The sequence below is a fragment of the Penicillium antarcticum genome, assembly GCF_028974205.1.
Source record: "Penicillium antarcticum strain IBT 31339 chromosome Unknown utg000003l_segment0_segment0, whole genome shotgun sequence".
Taxonomy (NCBI): Eukaryota; Fungi; Ascomycota; class Eurotiomycetes; order Eurotiales; family Aspergillaceae; genus Penicillium; species Penicillium antarcticum.
The window spans coordinates 1,476,138-1,497,613 of record NW_026695301.1 but is presented as its reverse complement, the minus strand read 5'-3'; the positions used below and the strand labels follow the sequence as shown (position 1 = coordinate 1,497,613).

General features: G+C 47.3%; 8 protein-coding genes across 8 annotated transcripts; 6 read left to right on the top strand and 2 right to left on the bottom strand.

Moving 5' to 3' along the window:
• Nucleotides 1-503: 503 nt before the first annotated feature.
• N7508_003274 (lipase family protein) lies at nt 504-1,531 on the top strand (the record flags this gene model as incomplete). The annotated part of the gene is made up of 2 exons (XM_058461340.1): nt 504-582; nt 642-1,531. The coding sequence occupies 2 exons, from the start codon at nt 504-506 to the stop codon at nt 1,529-1,531; spliced, it is 969 nt and encodes a 322-aa protein (XP_058321917.1).
• A 2,066-nt stretch (nt 1,532-3,597) lies between these two features.
• Nucleotides 3,598-4,230, top strand: N7508_003273 (uncharacterized protein; the record flags this gene model as incomplete). Its single annotated transcript, XM_058461339.1, has 2 exons — nt 3,598-3,702; nt 3,757-4,230. The coding sequence occupies 2 exons, from the start codon at nt 3,598-3,600 to the stop codon at nt 4,228-4,230; spliced, it is 579 nt and encodes a 192-aa protein (XP_058321916.1).
• A 1,240-nt stretch (nt 4,231-5,470) lies between these two features.
• On the top strand, nt 5,471-6,702 carry N7508_003272 (uncharacterized protein; the record flags this gene model as incomplete). Its single annotated transcript, XM_058461338.1, has 4 exons — nt 5,471-5,734; nt 5,791-6,015; nt 6,063-6,205; nt 6,270-6,702. The coding sequence occupies 4 exons, from the start codon at nt 5,471-5,473 to the stop codon at nt 6,700-6,702; spliced, it is 1,065 nt and encodes a 354-aa protein (XP_058321915.1).
• A 604-nt stretch (nt 6,703-7,306) lies between these two features.
• Nucleotides 7,307-9,305, top strand: N7508_003271 (putative GABA permease; the record flags this gene model as incomplete). The annotated part of the gene is made up of 8 exons (XM_058461337.1): nt 7,307-7,426; nt 7,476-7,546; nt 7,611-7,634; nt 7,687-7,776; nt 7,832-7,914; nt 7,970-8,367; nt 8,430-8,759; nt 8,823-9,305. The coding sequence occupies 8 exons, from the start codon at nt 7,307-7,309 to the stop codon at nt 9,303-9,305; spliced, it is 1,599 nt and encodes a 532-aa protein (XP_058321914.1).
• A 1,462-nt stretch (nt 9,306-10,767) lies between these two features.
• On the bottom strand, nt 10,768-11,846 carry N7508_003270 (uncharacterized protein; the record flags this gene model as incomplete). The annotated part of the gene is made up of 4 exons (XM_058461336.1): nt 10,768-10,854; nt 10,915-11,392; nt 11,448-11,581; nt 11,628-11,846. The coding sequence occupies 4 exons, from the start codon at nt 11,844-11,846 to the stop codon at nt 10,768-10,770; spliced, it is 918 nt and encodes a 305-aa protein (XP_058321913.1).
• A 3,372-nt stretch (nt 11,847-15,218) lies between these two features.
• On the top strand, nt 15,219-17,232 carry N7508_003269 (putative MFS transporter; the record flags this gene model as incomplete). Its single annotated transcript, XM_058461335.1, has 6 exons — nt 15,219-15,639; nt 15,694-15,911; nt 15,960-16,133; nt 16,185-16,782; nt 16,835-16,963; nt 17,018-17,232. The coding sequence occupies 6 exons, from the start codon at nt 15,219-15,221 to the stop codon at nt 17,230-17,232; spliced, it is 1,755 nt and encodes a 584-aa protein (XP_058321912.1).
• Nucleotides 17,233-17,922: 690 nt separating this feature from the next.
• N7508_003268 (TauD/TfdA dioxygenase family protein) lies at nt 17,923-19,199 on the top strand (the record flags this gene model as incomplete). The annotated part of the gene is made up of 4 exons (XM_058461334.1): nt 17,923-18,151; nt 18,207-18,539; nt 18,604-18,978; nt 19,030-19,199. The coding sequence occupies 4 exons, from the start codon at nt 17,923-17,925 to the stop codon at nt 19,197-19,199; spliced, it is 1,107 nt and encodes a 368-aa protein (XP_058321911.1).
• Nucleotides 19,200-19,678: 479 nt separating this feature from the next.
• On the bottom strand, nt 19,679-21,462 carry N7508_003267 (uncharacterized protein; the record flags this gene model as incomplete). Its single annotated transcript, XM_058461333.1, has 5 exons — nt 19,679-20,582; nt 20,645-20,974; nt 21,030-21,103; nt 21,156-21,177; nt 21,251-21,462. 5 exons carry the CDS (start codon nt 21,460-21,462, stop codon nt 19,679-19,681), a joined length of 1,542 nt encoding a protein of 513 aa, XP_058321910.1.
• Nucleotides 21,463-21,476: the final 14 nt, after the last annotated feature.

Below are 21,476 nucleotides of genomic sequence, written 5' to 3'. Positions count from 1 at the left end.
AATGAGTAAACTTACCGACCCACCCCACCGATGACCACGGTTTACCGATCGCCAAGCTCGATCATGTGGATCCGACGGTTCGTCATCGGCGTTTTTTGGTGGCTTAAGTCAAGCCTGTGATCTGAACTTTGTCAATCATGGCCTGGTTTGGGAGTATTCCCCGGGAGGCCGAGGTTCAGCTGAACTGACGTCCACGGTTTATCAATCGGGCCCTAACGGTTTGCACCGGTATCGCTGGCATATTAACCATGTGCGCGTTGTTTGATACCAGGTACGGCACCGAAAACCCGAGGATCATCCTCCACGAGGTCGAATGGCGTATTTTCTCCGCGCTCTTTTTCGGAGACAAGCCTTATGGTCCCGTGGAATCGGGGTAAATCCCATGCAGGAACTGTACGGATCCGCCGGTTGCGGAAAATGCAAGAAAACATAAAGTGGATGTTTCCCCGGGGCCATTTTGCTCTGCAGTCTCGTTCAATTACAGGCATTGACTCCAATTCACCATGCGTTTATCTTCGTTCACTGTCCTGTCCGCTGTGGCTGCATTGGGCTATGCCCTCCCGAGTGCTGTGCAGACTCGCGGTATGTCACATCTATTCCCTGCATTATACGTGACGATCAAATTCCTCACACATAAGCAGATGTTCCCTCCGATGAGCTGAGCCAGTTCAAGTTTTGGGTCCAGTATGCTGCGGCATCATACTGCCAGACTGATTATACTGCTCAAGTCGGCACCAAGGTCAGCTGTACGACGGGCAACTGCCCTGATGTTGAGGCAGCCGGTGCTACAATCATCTATGACTTTTCCAAGTATGCCAATCGCACCTTTACGCATAGTATCAATGCTTACACATATACCTCCAGCACCACTGCCACCGATACAGCCGGCTATATCGCTGTAGACGACACCAACAAGGCCGTTGTAATCGCCTTCCGCGGTTCTTACTCAGTGCGCAACTGGTTTGCCGACGCTTCATTCCCCTATGTCGACCCCGGTCTCTGCGGTGGCTGTTTCGCTGAGCTGGGCTTCTGGAGCTCCTGGACGAACGTCCGCGACGACGTAACCGCACAGCTCGAAGATGCTCTGTCTCAGAACCAAGACTATGATCTGGTTATTGTGGGCCACAGCCTCGGCGCTGCCGTTGCAACTCTCGCCGCCGCCGATCTCCGTACCAAGGGTCACGAGTCAGCCAAGCTGTACGCCTTTGCCTCGCCCCGTGTGGCCAACCCTACCCTGGCGAAGTTCATCACTGCGCAAAACAACAACTACCGCTTCACTCACCAGAACGACCCTGTTCCAAAGCTGCCTGTGATTGCTATGGGCTACGCTCATGTCAGTCCGGAATATTGGATCACATCTGCTGATAACACAACTGTCACCGCTTCTGACATCGATATTGTTGATGGTATACTTAGCTTGGATGGAAACACTGGAACTGGTGTGCCCTTGATCTCGGACTTCCATGCCCACCACTGGTACTTTGGGAAGACCGATGATTGCTTGAATGATGATCTGCCTTTCAAGCGCTAATTTTGGGATTTTATTGGTTTCCTGTTTGATATGATATAATGTTAGTATAGAGGGGCCATAAGATCGGCCTCGGTTTCTTGTATAGATATACTTGTACTAGACGTCTGCATATACCTTTGTTTTCAGTTTCAAGCTCATGTGGAAAGTCCATCTAGGACTCAGTTTGCTGATCTGCTGAGGTGCGTAGACATTGGCTTTCCCTTTTATGGAAGGAAGATTACGCGTGAATCAATGAACGTCACTTAGCAAGGAGGAAAAATACACAAAGCGGGCATCCAATGCCGAATGGAGTGACCTCATTCTTTCAATGCCCTTTCCAAAAACAGATATTAGGGGAGAAACATGCTCTTCGCAACGGCCGACTTCGATTCTCTTTCTATTCCATTTTCATAGCCATTTTTGAACGCGTTTTTGAAGCTGGAGGATTCAAACTACAGGTAGATTTAGCGATTAACCATTGCTATGGGCCAACCTAAGAATGAAAAGCAACAGCTTAGACATTGATAGCTTACGTTATGACACCGGATAGGGCTGTCTGATACGGCCTTCAGCTTAAACCTTTAGGTTTAACAGTGTAGTGGTGGAACCGGTGACAGTATAGGGCAGTCGGGTTGAAAATACTATGAAACGCGGTTACTGAATGACTATCAGTGATATTGACAACTTCGGTCTAGGGCTAAAGTCGCTTAACACTCAGTAGACATGTAGACCTACTAGGTACTTGATGCTTAGCTTCTTCATACACCTGAACACAATCAATATCTACCTCGGGATTCACTAGAAGATGTACTAGCTATATTAGCCTATTCAGAGCCATTTCAATTGGTTGCGGCCTTGCCTACAGGAAAAGCCTATGCAGGCAGTGGGTTTGTTAGTGTTTCTCCCTATGCTGTCAACCCGTCTGCATAGCCGGACTACTATCGAGCTATGCCTATTTCAATAAGACATATTACTATAGCTTTATATCTTAACTATCCACTATATGTAATTCTTCTAGTCAAATTGCTAAATAAAGTGTAGGTAATGAGTATTACCTAATCTTCTACTAACGTAGTGAAGCCTGTGACAGCATAGGATTGTTAACCTGAGGTAACAGTGCTTGGGTTTCATTTCGCATGCTAGTTACGATCTTAGCTTCTTCTTGTATCAAAATGATCAGCTTTTTCGCCCCAAGATTCCTATTCAGGATTAGTAGTCCTTCTTCAGCATTCTCCTACCCACTGTCACCCAAGGCACCACCCTGCTTAGACCTGTCGACAGCCAAGCTCCTTTCAAAGCAGTATCCAGACTGCACCTTGCGCTTGGAAGCATTTGCTGTGTGGGTATTTATAAGCCTGCTATCGTCCTGCCTGCTCTGTAAGATGGCCATCATACCAACCCCATTTCACCCTTCATTTATCGGGGCATATTGACTACACATACAGTATTAGCTTTCGTTACAATGCCAGTTATATTACTACTTATACTACTATTGATTCATACTTCTAGCTTCACTTCTGGCTTCACTACTACTGTCACTACACGCCTCAATATCAATACATTGAGGCAGGGTTCAAAAGGTAAGTTGGTTAAACCAATAATAGTACATATAGCAGTAAAAAGGCCAGTGAGAGAGCGGATTTCACCACCGGCGTATTGGACTGCCGTATACCGGAAATTTATTTCGAATATCAAAAAAGGGTTTACTTAATTGATTCTTTCCCTTGCTTATTTCACCCCAAGACACAAGCAATACATATACAAGCGAAGGCTTAAGTGACTCATGAATGATCAGGAGAGTGAAAGCAGTTTTTTCCGTGAATCTGAACGCTGATTATAAGCTGACTGTCTATAAAAAGTTCTCAGAGGTAATGAATGATAGAACTTAGATTCTTCCAACCCACACGCAGCACGCAAGAAGACCGACTTGCTTTGCCCAAGTTCAGAAGATTGACTCCTTTCCAACTCAACTTCCCCAACAATTTCTTCTTCTGCCGTTTTTACACCCTGCAACCGAGCTTGGCCAGGCCAAAATCTCGACATCAGACGTCTTCCGTCCTCAACCAACCTAGCGTCAAGCCAACACAATGTCGGACCCCTTCAAGTCGCCAACAAAGGACCTGTACACTGCGTTGAGTGCTGCTGACACTCGCCTCATCCTCTACGGAAGTATTTGTTATGAGGGATCTAAGGTTGGTACCCGAACACAAGATATCTGCCATCTGCTAACACGTTATTCTTCACAGCTGGATACCGAAAAACTCGCCCTCCTTGCAGGCATGAAGCCAATCTCCGCAGGCAGCAACTACTTGCGTGCCCGGCGTCGTCTCGAGAAAATCGTCGGTGGACATAGCTCGGATGCATCTTTACCCCCCACGAAGACCAAGAGTCGTGCCCCCGCAAAGCGACGGGCCACCAAAAAGGCTTCCAAGGTCACTGCTGCCGAGAACAACGATGATACTGAAGTCAGGTCTGAGAACTCTGAGAATCTTCTGACCACCACTTCTCCCAAGCGCCGCAAGATCGCTACCCCCGACGACAACACGGACGCCGAAGTCACCTCTCCTGCCCCCAAGCGCCCCAAGACCGATATCCACGACGAATACTACTCTCCCAACGAAGAAGTTACCCCTGTTCTTGAGCGCTGCAAGACCGCTATCCTCGCCGACGAGTACTTTGAGGCCGACGTGACCATCAAAGATGAATACTCTAGCGAGTGACTGACCTTCCATGACGACGCTATGTCCTGTTCTAGCCAATGAGAATGGGACAGCACTAAGGGCACCGGATATTTGATTTGAACGAACACAAGAAAATACGAATCGCAAAAACCGGGGGAACGTTAATGGAAACTACGGCTTCGGATGGGCATCAGATATCTTGTTTTGAGAGCGAGCACAAGAAACCAGAAACGGACAAAAAATGGGGGAAGCTAGTTAATGGTACCTATTGCTCCGGATCAGCACCCGATCTGACCGGGAAGTCACAGCCACGGAGGACGTGCGGAAATGGAGGACATCAGAGTTATCTCCTGTTTCAGAGACATGGCTAGGGTTGTATTGCTTAGGAAACAACCGCACCGGTAGTGAATCCACAGAATCGGTGAAATAACTTTCTAGTAAAAGCGAAGGAATGTAGCTCCCTTTCCCTTATCTCATTGCGTCCAAGGAACCATGATAATTGAATTCCTGGAGTTCGCAGTAAGATTCAACTATCCTGGTACCAGGTATACGTAGTCCAGATCCTTGGATTGTCCAAAATTCTCCGGTTTCGAAGCCGCTTCGCGGAAAAAGAATCGTAGCTGTAGCTTGGCAAGCAAGACAGACAACCGGGACTGGTAAGAGCACAATGTAAATAATGAATCGAACTAATTTTGTTCACAGTATATTAAAAGAAATTGCCCCTGTTGTGGACTGCAATTGGTCAAGACTCGAAGTCGCGCTAACAATGCAGTTATTCCAGACTCCCAAACGCTAGGAATGATTGCGGGAATAAAACTGACAAGGGTACGACCATGTAAAGCAACTGAAAGGCTGAGACGTTCTCCGCGATCATCGACTGTGGCGAAAGGATTCAGAAAATTTTTACAATCGTGGAGGTTGAATGACACCCAAAAAGTTCGCACATGCAGACGGCCCCGTCTCATCTACGAACACCCTGGTCGAAAAGTGGATAGTCACTAAAGCGCAAACAATTATGTTCCGGAACTCATTTTCAGTCCATGTGGGTGCTAAGGTTGCATCCTACATGGTTTGTGACAAACTGCATGGCTACGTGGGCGCCTTGGCTTGCAAAGCCAATAAGCCTCTAGAACACTGCGCTTGTTCCTTGGACCCAGTATAAGTTCTGATCTTTCTGAGACAAACTCTAAACTCCAGTTCGAAGGATGCTCAAAGCCTCATACAATATGCGAGAACAGCGCACAGCGTCCTTGATTACCTTGTCCCTCCCACAAGCGTGATGCATCCCGAATTGAAGAATACCTGGACCCCCGCAGTCAATGTCTTGACCTGGTTCATGCTAGTGACGGCGATTTTGAGTGTCTTAACTCGGCTTGGGACAAAGTATCTCTTCTTTCGCAAGTTTACCTTCGATGATGGACTTGCCGCGGCATCGATCGTCTTTTGTATCGCGGAGTCCATAGCAGTGTCTCTGGCGACGGCAAATGGCCTCGGTCAGCACTACAGGCTGTTGGCTGAGATCAAGGTGGACAACATGATGAAGGTACGAGCCCTACTGGGTCTCTTTTCATGAGATACTAATGTGACGGATGCCCTTAGTCTGAGTTCGCCGCGATCATTCTATTCATTGCCAGCATATGTTGCTCCAAACTGTCGTTGCTGGTATTTATCCGCAATCTGACTCCGGCATCCTTGGACCGTCGCTTTGCTCTTGTGCTGGGAATATTGATTGGACTCTGGGCCATCATCGGCATTATCACGGCTTCGTTTCAGTGCCATCTGCCGCGCACTTGGGACTACATGAACGGGACTTGCTTTGATCGGGTTAGTTGTTATGCTCTGAATCCCAGAGCAATTGCTAACGGTGCCAGAGCGCTTGGTGGAACTATCTCGGGATCACAAACGTTTTATCAGAGGCTGGAATCATTGCTCAAGCCTTGCTAGTCATCATTCGCATCCAGACAGACTTCCGCAGAAAGGCTGGCCTTTTCAGTGTATTCTTCATCCGAGTCGTGTACGAGGTCAAGATTGTTTTTTCCGATGAGCATCACTAACTAACCCTTTGGTTACCTATATAGTGTCGTTGTCGCGATCATTTGCCAACTTGTCTACGCCAGCAAGTCATTTTCGTCGGAAGACCCATCGTTGGATACCTGGACAGTCGCCGTCTCTACACAGATGGCCCAAGCATTGAGCATAGTCACGGCGTGCTCCCCACAATTCAAGCCTTTCCTAGACAATCTGCGGTCGTCCGGGATGAGTCTTGAAATGTCGAGCTCCAACGGCTATGGTAGTAAGCACAAGACCTACGGCATGACTACCTTCAGAGCAACCCGTCGGACTCAGGACACTCGAAGCGAGACCCATGAGCTCGTCTCAATGCCGCGCGAAGGAACCCACCACACGTTGGTCACATCGGCGCCGGACGACGATGCCGAAAGCCAGTCTAGCCAGTCTCACATTATCGTGGAGACTCGGACTTGGACTGTGACCGAGGACCTTCGGCAATGAAACCAAAACACGCAAGCGCGGACCAATATAATTTTATGGTATGAACTATGCATCGTGAAACGCGGGCTAGACTCCCTAAACCTGCCACTTTGTATATAATTTTTAGTAACAGAAATCCCCACAGACCACAATGTCACAAGCCAATTTGTAGATTCTAGAATACCCGGGGCTAAGGTACTGCAACATTAAGACAAGGATCTCATGTTATCCACTTGCGCTAGTCGCAGCGAAGGATCTAGCGTGCATATTTAGCGCCATCCGCTTAGCCGTTCGGGGCCGAAAGTCAGAGTTTCCTCTCAACCTTCCACCTGATTGGCCTAGGCGCAAACCCTCTATGCAATGGTTTCTGGGCGTTCCAGATCTGGCTATCCGTACGCCTTATGTTGCATCAGCTCATTCCACTGTGAAACCAATAATCCTAGTGGCATCTTGCCCTTGCTAGCTTTCTTCATGACCCCTGACCATGTGGACAGCGCATGGAGATGGCGTTACCCACATGCAAGCATGGTGCAGGTTTAAAATATTTTCTTCCTGCGTTAGACGTTCTGAACTTGTGACCTAGCTTTGCTTTTTTCTCTGACATCCTGGCATCCTCGCACTAAGGATGCCGTCTCAGTACTCTAAGCAAATGTCGACCTCGGGTATGCAGGAGATCGACCCTCCGACCAGCAAGGAGCTGGACGATGCCAATTTGGCACGGATGGGCAAGCGCCCCGTTCTGAAGGTTGGATCTCGTCGAGGACGTGAATTGTGATCGGGACTGACTGAAACAGCGAAACTTTGGATTGATGTCCATGCTTGGTTTCAGTTGTACAATTCTGATTACGTGGGAAGGAATTGTCGTGTGAGTGATTTTGACTCCCAGGATATGTCTATACATTGGAAGTGCGCTAACGTATACTCCATAGCCTTTTCTTGCAAGCATACCAGAAGTAAGGACCGATCCCGACCATCGCGAGCGCAGTACTGACGATGTTTCTCAAGTGGTGGCCCGGCTGGTGCAGTATATGGATTCCTGTTCGTGTGGGCAGGTGTCGCAGCGACATTTGTGATCCTTTCTGAGCTAGTATCAATGTAGGTGTCAAATTCTTCTCTTGTGGCGCATACAACGGAGACTAACTCGCTATAGGGCACCGACATCTGGAGGCCAGTACCACTGGTGTTCAATGTTAGCACCTCCATCTTGGATGAAATTACTGAGTTACTTGACAGGTGGGTTGGAAGATACAAGAGCATGATCGATCCTGGATTCTAACATGAACCACAGGCTGGCTCACAGTCATCGGATGGCAAGCAACATTCGCAACCTCGTGCTATCTGGTCGGTACCCTGATTCAAGGCTTGATCGCATTGACAAACAATGACTACAACCCAAAGAATTGGCATGGAACTCTACTATACTGGGCTGTAGTTGCCTTCTCTGTCGGCATCAACAGCGTCGGAGGCAAAGTTCTTCCCCGTTTTGAGGGCATGATTCTGGTCCTTCATATTCTGGGATTCTTCGCGATTCTCATCCCCTTGACCTACATGGCCGACCATGGTAACGCCAAGGAAGTATTCACTGATTTCCTCAACTTGGGAGGATTCCCAACTCAGGGACTTTCCTTCTTTGTTGGCACGGTCGGTTGCATCTTCGCATTTGCAGGGGGTGATGCGGCAGTTCATGTGAGTTCTTTCTTCTCTTTCAATCAAACTTCAGAGCCGGACTGACTTGATCGTGTCTCCAGATGTCCGAGGAAATCACCAATGCCTCGGTCGCCGTCCCGCGCTCGATCATGCTTAGTGTCCTGATAAACGGATCAATGGGATTCGGTATGCTGATTGCCATGCTCTTCTGCATGGGTGATGTTGAGGAAGCTCTCAAGTCAACCACGGGATACCCCTTCATGGCTATCTTCAAGCAGGCAACGGGCTCCACAGCTGGTACTACCGTCATGGCTTCTATCGTGACCACCATGGGTGCTACCACTTCGGTTGGCATGCTAGCATCTACATCCCGCCAATTCTGGTCATTTGCCCGTGACCGAGGTATTCCTGGTTGGAGAGTCTGGAGTCAGGTATGTTCTTATTTCAACCCAATTTCGCCCCTACCCCAATTCACACCCAGCTAATGATAGCAGGTCACCGAGAAATCAGCTGTGCCATTGTACTCAGTGATTCTCACATCCGTGGTCGCTTGCCTGCTGGCTCTTATCAACATCGGTTCTCCGGTCGCGTTCAATGATCTATGCTCTATGTCCATATCTGGTCTTTACCTATCCTACATGGTTGTCGGCAGTCTTCTTCTCTGGCGCCGTTGCACTGGCGGTATCAGCTCCAACCGCAGCAGTGACTCGGCTGTCGTCAACACCGCGGGCGCAAAGCTCGTGTGGGGTCCGTTCCATATCCCCGGTATCTGGGGCATTCTGATCAATGTCTGGGCTTTGATTTACATGACCATCGCTGTCTTCTTTACCTTCTGGCCAACAAGCTGGGTGGTGGATGTTCAGACCATGAACTTCAGTGTGGTTGGAACTGTAGGAACTATTATCCTCAGTCTTGTGTACTACTTTGTCCGTGCGAGAAAAGTCTATGACGGACCCGTCATGGAGAATGGTTTGTAAGAAAGAACAAAAGAAATGATACTGAGTTGCAGTATCTCGTGGGGCTCGAGCTGTACATAATTTGGAATCCCTTGGAGCGACGATACTCGTGGTCATGCTTTGTTACATGAAAAATGTTGATAATATCACGATGGTCTTAAGTCCTTCATAGACCTACCTCTATATAATCTAATTAATTCTCCCAAGGCGCTTGAAAATGAGTAAAAAGGAGGCGAACAGGAGGGCAAGTTACGGCTCAAACATGCATGCAATACAACGGTGGTCAAAAGTCCTTTCCCAGCCCTAATTTTTATGTGATCTGAATGGCTCACCCGAGGCTCTTTAAATATGGGTGGCAAGAAGTGGAAAAGAAGCATAAGAAGAGAGGCTAACTTAGGTAGTAAATAATGCATGAAGTGGCACACCCAGTTTGAGGATTTTGTAAAGAAATTGTCCAATACCCATTGCACTGGGAACAAACTGAGAGCTCCTGTTGTAGTACAATAACTACGATGGTCTCGTAAAGAGATTGTCTGACACTTCATAACACTGCCAGCAGGCTTCTATTGTGTGACACCTCGAACCAGACACTAATGGCATCATAACGAACCATAACAAGAGCCATACCAGGACATAAGAGGCTGCAACATAATTATCAGCCTTGTAACCAAGTGATATGACATATATCATCTGGATGGACAAAGATTAGAACAGTGTCAGTGCGTAAAGTCATGATGCATGCCCAGATGCAGATCGGCAACCGCTCCTCGGACGTTGACCGAGCTGCCAGAATTAAGGTACAAGCTTAAATTTTAGGTTCCCGAGCTGTCAGCATGTTAAAAAGATCAACAGAAATGCTTAAAATACCTGATTCCTTGACTGACATTAATTCAATTATCCTCGTTTGGCTTTGAAGACTGTGACGCCCGGTTTTAGACATTAAATTAATGTACGTACAGTGATCAAATCGCAATTAGAACTTTGACCGTCGCAAATTAATAGATCAATCTATCAAACCAAGATAGCCGCTCGGCTGATAATTACATTGCAGCGTTCCATGGTGAATGCAGATCTAGGTCTATCCAAATCGACTGGTTCTAGATGCAGGGCTAAACTTACTCGGGGCATTTTGTTCAAACTACCTGTTTGAACGTACTGTAGAATGGGTGGTAAGATGTAGTCTATTTTTGAGTGTTGTATAAAACATGCAATGAAATGTTATCATAGCATAAATTCACATGATGGACGTGTTTGCGTAGCCTGTAAAGCGCTCATTGCACAGGAATTTGTCTCGAACCGGCTTTTGCCGTAGTATCATGGTATGAAAACAAGAAAACAACATAAAAAACTGAAAACATCCAAGAAATTGAAACATGATTGCTCATCGATGCTTAGATGAGCGCGAAAAACGAAGGTATTGGTATATAAAAACACGCTTAGATGCAACAAAGGGTAGCGACTGGAAGGTACGCAATGCAAAGTCTCAGTGATGAGTAGATTGAAGGTGGCTCATACTTATATTATCGTATGATAACCCGTGCGCGGGAGGCCATGAGTACAAGGACAGTTCCTGGGAAAGAAAATCAGTACAAGGATTCTGGTTTTCGAGGTAAACATGGGTGTAACTCACAGGGCTCTCAGGCTTAGTCAAAATTGGATCCATCTCAATTGTCTCCGCAGTCCACATTGTAGGATTCATCTGCTGATGAGACAATGCGAAAGCCTCGGGCCTGAGGATGCTGCGGAGGTATTGGTCGATGTTAGTAACCAACTCGACGGGAAGACCCGAGGCAGGGTATTGAATGGAATGATCGGTATATGTATCGTTTGATAGCGGGGAGCTGGATCTCTCATTTGTGTATGAGTAAGGAGAACTGTGTCCATCGACCGATACTGGAGAGTGGCGCTGACTTTGAGCTGGTGAATACTGGGAGTATGTCATAGAAGAATCCATGCTTCCCCATGTTCGAGAGTAGCCGTTTGGCTCAAGCTGAAAAGGCATGGGAGATGAATGAATGGTGTGCGACTGCATCTCCTGGATACTCGATGGGCGAGATGATGTGTCGCTTTTCGCGCAATATCTTCCGACTGTAGGGGATGATGAGGAGCTGTCATGGCCATTAGCCTTCTATTTCAATCATAGAGCATCGCAGTGATACTCACTGTCGAGACATGTGCTGTGTTAAGTAGTCGGGACGGTGGAATGCCTTTCCGCACCCGGGATGTGCGCAAGTATATTGCCTCCTCGATTGGTGGCTGAGTTCATGGCGTCTGCGGTGCTCGGCTCTGGTAAAGACCTGGAATAGGTTAATACCGAGACCTATCAATTTTTTGGGCAATTACCTTTGGACATCCAGGGTACTCGCACATATGTACTCTCTTGCCCTTCAGAGCCCTGCTGACGCGGCTAGAATTTGATAAAGACGACGAGCGTGCCTTATTTTGTTTACTCATACATATTTCCGATTCCTGAGAGTCGCCGTTGAGGATCTGGGAAGTATCGAAAGGTCGAGTATTGTAGGATGTTAAAGGCGCGTCATAGGGGTTGGTGAGGGGAGACATGTTGGCACGAATCTCGAAGTATACAAGCTGCGTGGCTTGAGTCAACCAAAGAGGGATGAATTTAGTAAGGTTTTTAAGTTTAGATGTGAATGATGAGAGTATCTCTGCTGAGGAAACGACGAGAGACGTTGGCTTTATGATAAGAAAGAAATAAGCTGGGGGTAAAGCTCGGAGGGACCCGCTAGGAAGGAAGACCCACGGGCTAAACAGACCCCAAATGATCAATCTTTGAAAGCGAACTATCACCAAACAGTCAAGAGGAGTACGCCTGAAACGGACCCGAGAAATGCCTGGTGATTTTGATTTTCAGCCCACACGGTGATATCAAGTTAGAACAATGGCCGGTAAATTTTAGTCCTGTTGAACATGGGGATCATCCCCTTCCTAGCAGGCGATCAGAGCCTCAGACTCGACTTGGCTGCACATGTTGAGGTATTCTCATTGGTTCCCACCATACTGGTCGTACACTTTACATGTTAAAGATATAGGGTTGCGGTGTGAGTCTTCGTCTTTCACCTAGGCATCAATCCTACACATCTGAAAACGAGATACCTCGTCGTGACAACCAGGTCAACTTTGGCAGTGGGGCGATCCGAGTTCAAAATTATCAAACACGGCCCCATCTAGACAGCGCTTGTTATTACTATATTCACTGTAAAATCTGCAGAGCTGCGCGAGGCTGTGAAGTTATTTTTGCTTTTGGCAACACGATGGAGGACAGCCCTGTACAGCTAGTGTCGCAACTGTTACCAGCATTGATCAATGTGGGCTGAGTTATGAAAACCAACACTTAAAACCTGATCTAATTGGCTGGAACAAGCTGTCGGAAAAAGGGCGCGGTGCCCATATCGCTTCCGAGAGGTCGATCAGCGCCGGAATGGTTCAGAATGGATGATCTACAGCGGGTCTCGAGCATTGAGGAACTTCCAGAGGCTCAACACGCCCGGGCAAGGTCCACTTGATGTCCAAGTTGCATGTACGCGCAGAAACATAGGGGTATTCCGTGCCCTAAGTCGCGTCCCCACTTCCGAGCTTATGTCCGGTACTTCCGAGTCTACGAGGAGACAATACATTGTCTGCATTCTTTGCAGACTAAGATGGTCCCTCAAAGACCAGTGTGTCTTCAGCCTCTTGTGAGCCTTACGGGCTACAACTATAGGGGATTTCCAAATGACACCGACCCGCGATCTGCCATGACCCACGGGAACCGGATCTGGTGTTACATCAGGGAGGAGCCGTAGCCGTCGTGGGGGCCAAATGGACTGTTGGCCCATGCGAGTGCAATATATTTAGATATCCAAAATAATTTCAAATAGGAAAGAGACTTTTGTTCCTGTCATGAACGGCCATCGGCAATCATATGCAATTTTTCGTTCCGACAGGCATCTTTCCCAGCTTTGGCGGCCGCACCAAGCCTTATTTCGAGGGTTTAATAAGCCTTGATCAGTGCGGAAAATTAATAGGTTGATCGTCATAGCAATGATTGAAGTTCAAACATTGCCCCCTCCTCATGTTGATTCGGATTATTGCTAGCAATGCCTTCCTTGGGTCCTGACTCAAGCAAATTATGCACCACCTGAAATAACCCAGCATGTAAATCTTGTCAAATGCTAAGAATAGCTATCTTCAATAATTTACCATGATCTCGCTGCCTCAAAGTTGCGGCATCAAGATTAACGTGTAGATAAACAACCTTAACGTGTTTTTTTTTTTTGGTGGCTCAGCCAACTGTCTACTGTATCGATAGGGTTAACCAAAATAACCCCAACAATGAGGCCCACTTGCTTGCACGCGAACCTCGGAGAGTTTGATATTGACGTTAGAACCAAGGCAATTCCAAATGTGAACAAAAACAAGCTTCAATTACTGGCCTCAGAGACGGGTGAGTATAATTATTTCCCCCACATCCAAAAGAGTTTCGCTCATGCCAGAGGCTTGAGGAGGGTGGGAGATCAGCATCACTGGTCCTAGCTCAAGCAACAAGTGGGGTTAAAAATCGATTCCAGTGAGGCTGGTCCTCTTAAACTCCGACCCGGGATGGGGTTATGTTGGTTACCCACTTGACCGGCCTCTAACGGGGTTTGACGATCGAATCCCTGTGCTTTTGAAACCAAGGGCTTACCGATGTTGGAATGCTCAACTTCCAAATGGGTAGACCCCACGAATCAGGCCGCATCGCTCACTAGTCAATGCCCCAAATATGGGGCTGTTTATTTTTGACTCCTGCCTATTAGGGACGTTTGACACATGGTTCTCTGTATATGATTTTCATGTCACTCGATTCGGATCAAGGGTCATCGCGTTCTTTTTTTATCACTTGATGTCACGTTACTCAGCATTCTGCCTTGCGGGATGTTTCAGGTTTGTAGGGCTGAGTGGCCATGTGAGTGATAATGAGATCGAGCCCAGTTCTACTTGATCCTCGATCCCTTCTTGAACCCTTGATTAGATAAAGATATATATAGCCAATTGGACCCCAAATGACATCCCAGCGCTCTAATTTTCCCGCCTATTATCTTCTAACAATTCGGGCTGCGACTTCTCTCTAGCAAATGCCGAAGTACCGAATCATTTCCAAAGCCCGACCGTGGTCTGCATGAGATCATTTATTCAGGAATGCTTTCTTATCTTCTGATATACTAGTCGCCAGTGTTGCGTCCGGTGTACCTTCCATAGGCATCTTGACTTGTCTGCCCGTGGCGCTCTCGTGTTCCTTTTACTTGTACATGTGATGAAGCTATTTAGTATGCATTAGACAAGCGCAGCTTTGATATGAATACTTGCTATGTTTATGCCCCATGTAGACCCTGTGGTTTTTATGCTTGCTTGGTATTTCAAAACGCACATAATATTTTGCCCAAGTTCATCAATGTAGGCTAACACTTCGCCGACTTCGTACAAAACAGTCAGAGATATGTGTTGACACACGGCTGGAAGAAATATCGTAGCAATCATAAGCGAAATTTATACAGCCATGTGCTTTTTCGGTTGGCAGACAGTACCTAGCTAAGGACTCCTATACTTATAGAAGTTCTTGCTTTGATCATGAGTACATGAAAGGGTCTACCAGCTGAATGGTGTGATCTCTAGCCACCAAGATGCCATTCTCACCACCACGCTTGGCAGTTCTTAACCCCTCACAAAACTACCTAGAACTTCGAGATAAACATCACTAAATATTTGGCAAGATGATGCAACTTAGTGCCAAGCTGCTGGATGCGATAAAGTGCAAATTTCAAGGAAAGATAGACCGACAAATAACACCGCTAAGACGAGTATAAAGAGAGATAATCTGCGCCAAATCCAGCGCATCCTGAGCGCCCAGCGACGGAAATCTCAATAATACTGCCCTCGGTTATTTGGATTGTCAATATGTCGACGGTATACTCCGCGAAGAAAAGCCCCCAAGAATACGTCTCATCTGTTCTGGACGGGACGGACTCCTCCGCCAGCCTCGACATTGCGCCCCTTGGCGAGCCAAACGAAGAGTGCCGCTTCTGGTTCCAACGAGGAAAAGGTTATAACTCTGAGGCAGTGGCGACTCAGCCTTCAGTTTTTGACGACCCCGATACTGCGAAAGCATACCAGCCCCGCGCGGACTGGGAGAATTTGCATCGATTTGACCCATCTGCGCGGTGGACATGGGGCGAAGAATATAAGTTGATTCGGAAGATAGATGTGCGGATTATGATTTGGACTTGTCTCATGTTCATGGCACTGGAGTTGGATCGGTCCAATCTTCAACAGGCTTTGACTGATGATATGCTTCCTGAGTTGCATATGACTACCAATGGTAAGGCATCGATGCCCTGTTAGGATAATAAGGCGAATAAATATCTTTGCGCAGACTACAACCTTGGAAATACCGTTTTCAAACTCTCATTTCTCTGCGCCGAGTTGCCCTCCCAGCTTGTTAGTAAGTGGGTAGGACCTGATCGATGGATTCCCAGCCAGATGATTCTCTGGTCTGCCGTTGCGATGGGACAATATGCACTGAATGGACGAACTTCTTTCCTTGTGTGCCGCGCTCTTCTTGGAATATTACAAGGTGGATTCATTCCTGATGTATGTCAACTCGCACTTTGGTCATGGACTGCGCTAATATGAGAACAGGTCATTCTGTATCTTTCCTACTTCTACAAGCATCACGAGCTATCTCTTAGACTGGGCTTCTTTTGGACTGCCATGAATATTGCAGATATTCTTGCTGGATTCCTGGCCTTTGGTCTTTTGCACCTTCGTGGTGTGGAAGGTCAATCAGGATGGCGCTGGCTTTTCTTGCTTGAGGTTAGAATACATCTCCTTGTTATCATTTTTTACGACTTACAACGATCTCAGGGCCTGTTGACGCTTCTTTTCGGTCTCGCCGCCTTTATCCTGATGCCACCGGGCCCATGCCAAACCGCAAATTGGGCTCGAGGAAAGTCCGGGTGGTTTACAAAGCGGCAAGTCACCGAAAATCTGGACCTACAACTCACACCAGCTAAATTGATTAACAGTGAGGAGACTATAATCGTCAACCGAGTGATCCGTGACGATCCAAGCAAAGGCACCATGCATAATCGCGAGCCCATCACGCCAAAATTGCTCTGGAAGAGTCTCAGAGATTACGATCTGTGGCCTTTGTACATGATTGGGCTCACCTTTGGGACTCCAATGACAACAGCCAAGCAGTATCTTACGCTCACGCTCAAAGGTCTGGGCTTCAGCACTTTCGTCACCAACCTTCTAGCTATTCCCACCGAATTCCTTTCCATAGTATTCATTCTGATCTTGACTTGTGTTTCTGAAATCACGAAACAATTGACTCTGGTGTCAATGATCGGCCAAATCTGGGCACTTCCGTTCGTGATATATCTGTACGTTGTTGATATCACCACCGTCAATAAATGGACTGTCTGGGTGATTATGACTCTTCTATTGGCCTATCCAAATGGTATGCTCTCCTCCACAGTCTGGCACCATATAGCATTACTAAAAAGCCCCAGCACACGCCATCCAAGTCGGATGGAATTCTCGAAACTCAAACGCCGTCCGATCTCGCACAGTCTCAGCTGCCATGTATAACATGTGCGTTCAATCCTCGGGAATCATCGCTTCCAACATCTATCGCACCGGTTCGTCTTCTCTCCCGCTTACCACACGCTGTCATGAATTTTAACTTGGTGTAGATGACGCTCCCCGCTATCAGAGAGGCAACCTTGTCCTGGTAGGACTGGTCGTATCGAATATTTTCGTCTATCTATTGACCAAAGTCTACTATGTCTGGCGCAATTCAAGCCGCGACAAGAAGTGGAACGCTATGACCGACGGCGAAAAGGCCCATTACTTGGCAAACACTAAAGATGAGGGTAATAAGCGACTGGATTTCCGATTTGCGCATTAAGAGTGCTGGGTGATGCTAGAAAGGTAAATGGTGACGATGTTCGTGTGGATATGTCAAACATGACTCTGTCTGTTTGTTATTGGTGGCTGTGCGTTTTAGTTCGATAGAGCAATCAAGAGCGAGTTATTATATAGCACTATGTTTATACCGTATAAACCAAATGTAGCCTGCCACTGTACTATAGTAGTTGAATTATGCACTGAATTATACGATGCTACCCTTTTGTGTAGGACACGAGTAAGACCCTACATGACGTGCTTGGATCAGTATGAAGATAGCAAATTGTAATGAGCATTAGCGATAGCTGAGTAAGTAAGAATGGGTTAAATGATTATTTCGCTTGCAATGGAATGTTGTATGCAATTTGTTATTGTAGTTGCGCAACCTCCACTCAGAATTATCTCATTGCAACTGGTAATGGCGGGAAGTGACATGATTCCCAGGGTAAATGGCGAATATAAAACCATGAAAAAAAAACAAATTTTTATCAGATAAGAAAGACGTGATTCCATATGAAATGTGCGACAATTCCCACGTTCTAGGTCTGCGGGGATCTATGAAGTCTGGAAGGTGCACACGGGTATTCGGCATCGATAATAGAAGTTTGATGTATAAAAGACAGTTGTCGCTCTCAGTGTACAATTCAATTCAACACAAACTTTTCCATTTCTCTTAAAATCCACTACAATAATGGCATCCGCAACAGTCGAAATTACCACCCCGGTAGTCCCCATCATCAACGAGAAGATTAGCCTGAAAAGCCTTGCTCGCGAGCCCTTAAAGCAAACCGGAGTTCTTGATGCCTTCGAGTCTTTTGATGTCACTCCAGTTATTGGACGTGAGTTCCCCGATGCCAACCTGAAGGACTTCCTCCGCGCTCCCAACTCTGATGACCTACTTCGTGAACTTGCCATTACCAGTAAGCCACATTACCAACCACCTATGTGAACAGACTTTTCAAAGAAAAATACCAGTTTCGCAGCGAGGAGTCGTCTTCTTCCGCAAGCAAAACGACCTCGACAATGACCTGCAGAAGGAGCTTGTCCAGCGACTCGGCGAGCTCTCAGGCAAGCCAAGCACGTCCGGACTGCACATCCACCCCATTGTCAACTCGAGCCGTGATAACAGTGTCAAGGATGATGAGATCAGCGTGATTAGCTCTGTTGAACGCCAGAAGCTGTATACCAACTTCCGCCGGGACCGCAAGCAGACTGGCCGGAAGGAGTGGCATAGCGATATTACATTCGAGCCTATTCCTAGTGACTATACCCTTCTGCGTCTGACAGAGTTACCCAAGACTGGTGGTGGTAAGATCCCAAGATATCCCACTCTCTCAATACCTGGCCAGAACTAAGCATGTTCATCCTCTAGATACTCTATGGGCGTCTGGTTACGAGGTCTACGACCGTCTTTCCGAACCCTACCAGAAATTCCTCGAAGGTCTCACAGCAACATACGCCCAACCAGGCTTCAATGCCATCGCCAAAGAACACCATTTCAACGTCCATCCCGGTCCCCGTGGTGCACCCGAGAACGTCGGAGAAGAGCTTAGTGCTGTGCACCCCGTAATCCGCACTAACCCCGTTACCGGGTGGAAGAGTGTTTTCGCTGTGGGTGTACACGTGCAGAAAATTAATGATCTCTCCGAAGAGGAGAGTCGCCACTTGCTTGATTGGTTTGTGACTCTTATTGTTGAGAACCATGATTTACAAGTTCGCAATCGCTGGCAGAACCCCAATGATCTCGGTAGGTCCTCTCTCTTGGAGATCTCTGGTTCAATATCTGATTGTTTTATAGCTATTTGGGATAACCGCTCTGTCTACCATGCTGCGACGTGGGATTATGATAACCTTGGACCGCGCACTGGACACCGTGCTGTTGGTCTTGGTGAGAGGCCTTATCTTGATTCTCAGAGCATTGGACGACGGGAGTCTTTGGCGAAGGAAGAATATATGGGTCTTGCTTGAGCTGGATGAGCCCTGAGGTCTATAAGTCCTTTCATCGCTGTTTCAAAGGCCAGGAGTATTATCTGTCCTCGAGTATCTCTTAAAGTGATCGTCCAAATTAAATAGAACAATAAAAATCAAGTCATATATACACACTTCAAACTGTAAATAGCCCTCGGTCTCATTACAAATATCTTCGGATTTTACATACAGCGCTACCGGTGCCTTTTATAGTTCCACTCCTGGTTTGACACACAGAACACTTAACTATTGGCAAATGAGTAAGGAATTTCGGATTTTTGAGAATTCAGAACCCGAGTAAGACCTAGTTGATTACCAGCGAGTGATCCTTGAAGGCTGCAGTGAAGGGCTTCGGGCTCTGTTCTAAGACCCCTCGCAGGACTCCCATCAGACCACAGGCGTTGCAAAGCACTGATAATTTTATCACAAACACATTAAAGGATATATACATTGCCTCAAGCGCATAATTTGCCTAGAGCTCAGTAACCATTCTTATCCACACCATTCTCCTGATACACCTGTAGGCTGTATCGAGCAAATTTACTTCTCGCCCGGATTTGCTCACCGTATCTGTTAAATAGAGGCGGGACAATACAGAACACAGTTGCCAGCGCAGCCAGGATCGATGATGCGACGTTTGCGCCTAGCCCCTCATACATCTGCCTCGCAAATAAAGGGAAAGCAGCAGACATAGACGACCGAACGAGGGATAGGGCTGCAAATCCACTGGCAGCATAACTCAGGTAACTGTCAGCGAGATAACCTGCAAGAACAGAATCGAACTCATTTAGGGCGTATCCGATAAGAACAAGAGCAATAGTAGAAACAACCCAATGAACGTTAGTGACCAGAGGGGGTATCGTCCATGCGAACCACCATAGACCTATGGCCAACACAGGCGCACCAATTGAGAAGCCGAGAAGTTTGTGCTCTGGTTTCAGTGGGATTCCCTGCTCCTCATATTTGACGATGGTGCGATGATCTTGTATCCGGGTGAGCAGTCCCGACACCAGGCCGATACAGATTGCAATGAAAGGTAGACAGGACGATGTACTGGAGAAGCCCATCGATTCGTAGATTGGTGGGAGGGCCTCGGTAAATAGATAGATCAAGGCAAATGCGACTGCACTCATCGTTGCCACCATGAAGACGATAGGCTCTGTGAAGAAGAGCTGAATAGGACGGAAGAGAACCATTCGCGCAAACGTCTTCAAGTCCGGGGTACTGTCAGGATTTAGTGCCTGTAAGGTGTTGTTGCCGCTTTCCTTGCGGATCTTGGCAACTTCACGATCGAGAAGTAGCGACGGTCGTGATTCGCGTATTCCAAAGAGGAAGATGGTTATCACGGCGGTGACCACGGCGGCGACGTAGAAGACCCATTGCCTGATGCGGATAGTCAGCTTCGCAATCACACAAGTTATCATCCCACTAGCTTTCCCACTCACCAGCCGAGATGCACTGTGATATAGATACTCATAATAGGACCCAATGCAAGACCTAAGTTTGCGACCATGGCCCATAGGAATATCAGCCAGATCCGATCTCTCGAATTGAACATGTCTTCAATGCTGCCTGCCACGACGATGGTAGGTATCGCCGATAAGAAGCCCGAAAAAAATCGGCCAACCACCACTCCCGCAATAGAAGGTACAATGCCAACTATCACGCAGAAGATACTATAGAAGCCAGTGCTGATTATGTAGAGTTTCTTGCGGCCGAACGCTTCGGAGTAGGGAGGAAAGATAATCCCGCCTACCATTTGGCCCAATAGATACCTGCATGTACAATCGATTAACAGCAGGTAGAAGATCGAATTTCAATGAGACTGACACAGAGACGAAGACGAATAGAGCCAAGGTTTTTTCTACTCCAAATTCATGACGAGCATGGTCTGCTGCCGAGCTCTGTTCGAGGTTAGTCAATCGGTCGCGTGGCTTGGCCTTGTCTATAGCTCACTCCGGCGGTACTGATGGCAGTGCTATGGTGAGGTGTCTCGTCAGTATTAAGCGGACAGGGTGAATGAAAGGACATGGCTTTAAAAAGGGGCATACGTGAAGAGATCCAAGAATATAATCAAGCTGCTGTCGTAGATCTTCCGCAGAAGAGGCCAATTCCGAGGATGGTTTATGTTTGAAGCTGACCACCGGATGAACTCGCCGTCTGGGGTGTATTCCAGTCCATAGTTGTCCAAATGAGATTGGATGCTCGTCCGATCCGGTATCGGGGGCATTTGCAGAGGCTCGCTAGCCTTGGAATAGTCCATAGCTGCGAAGGGGC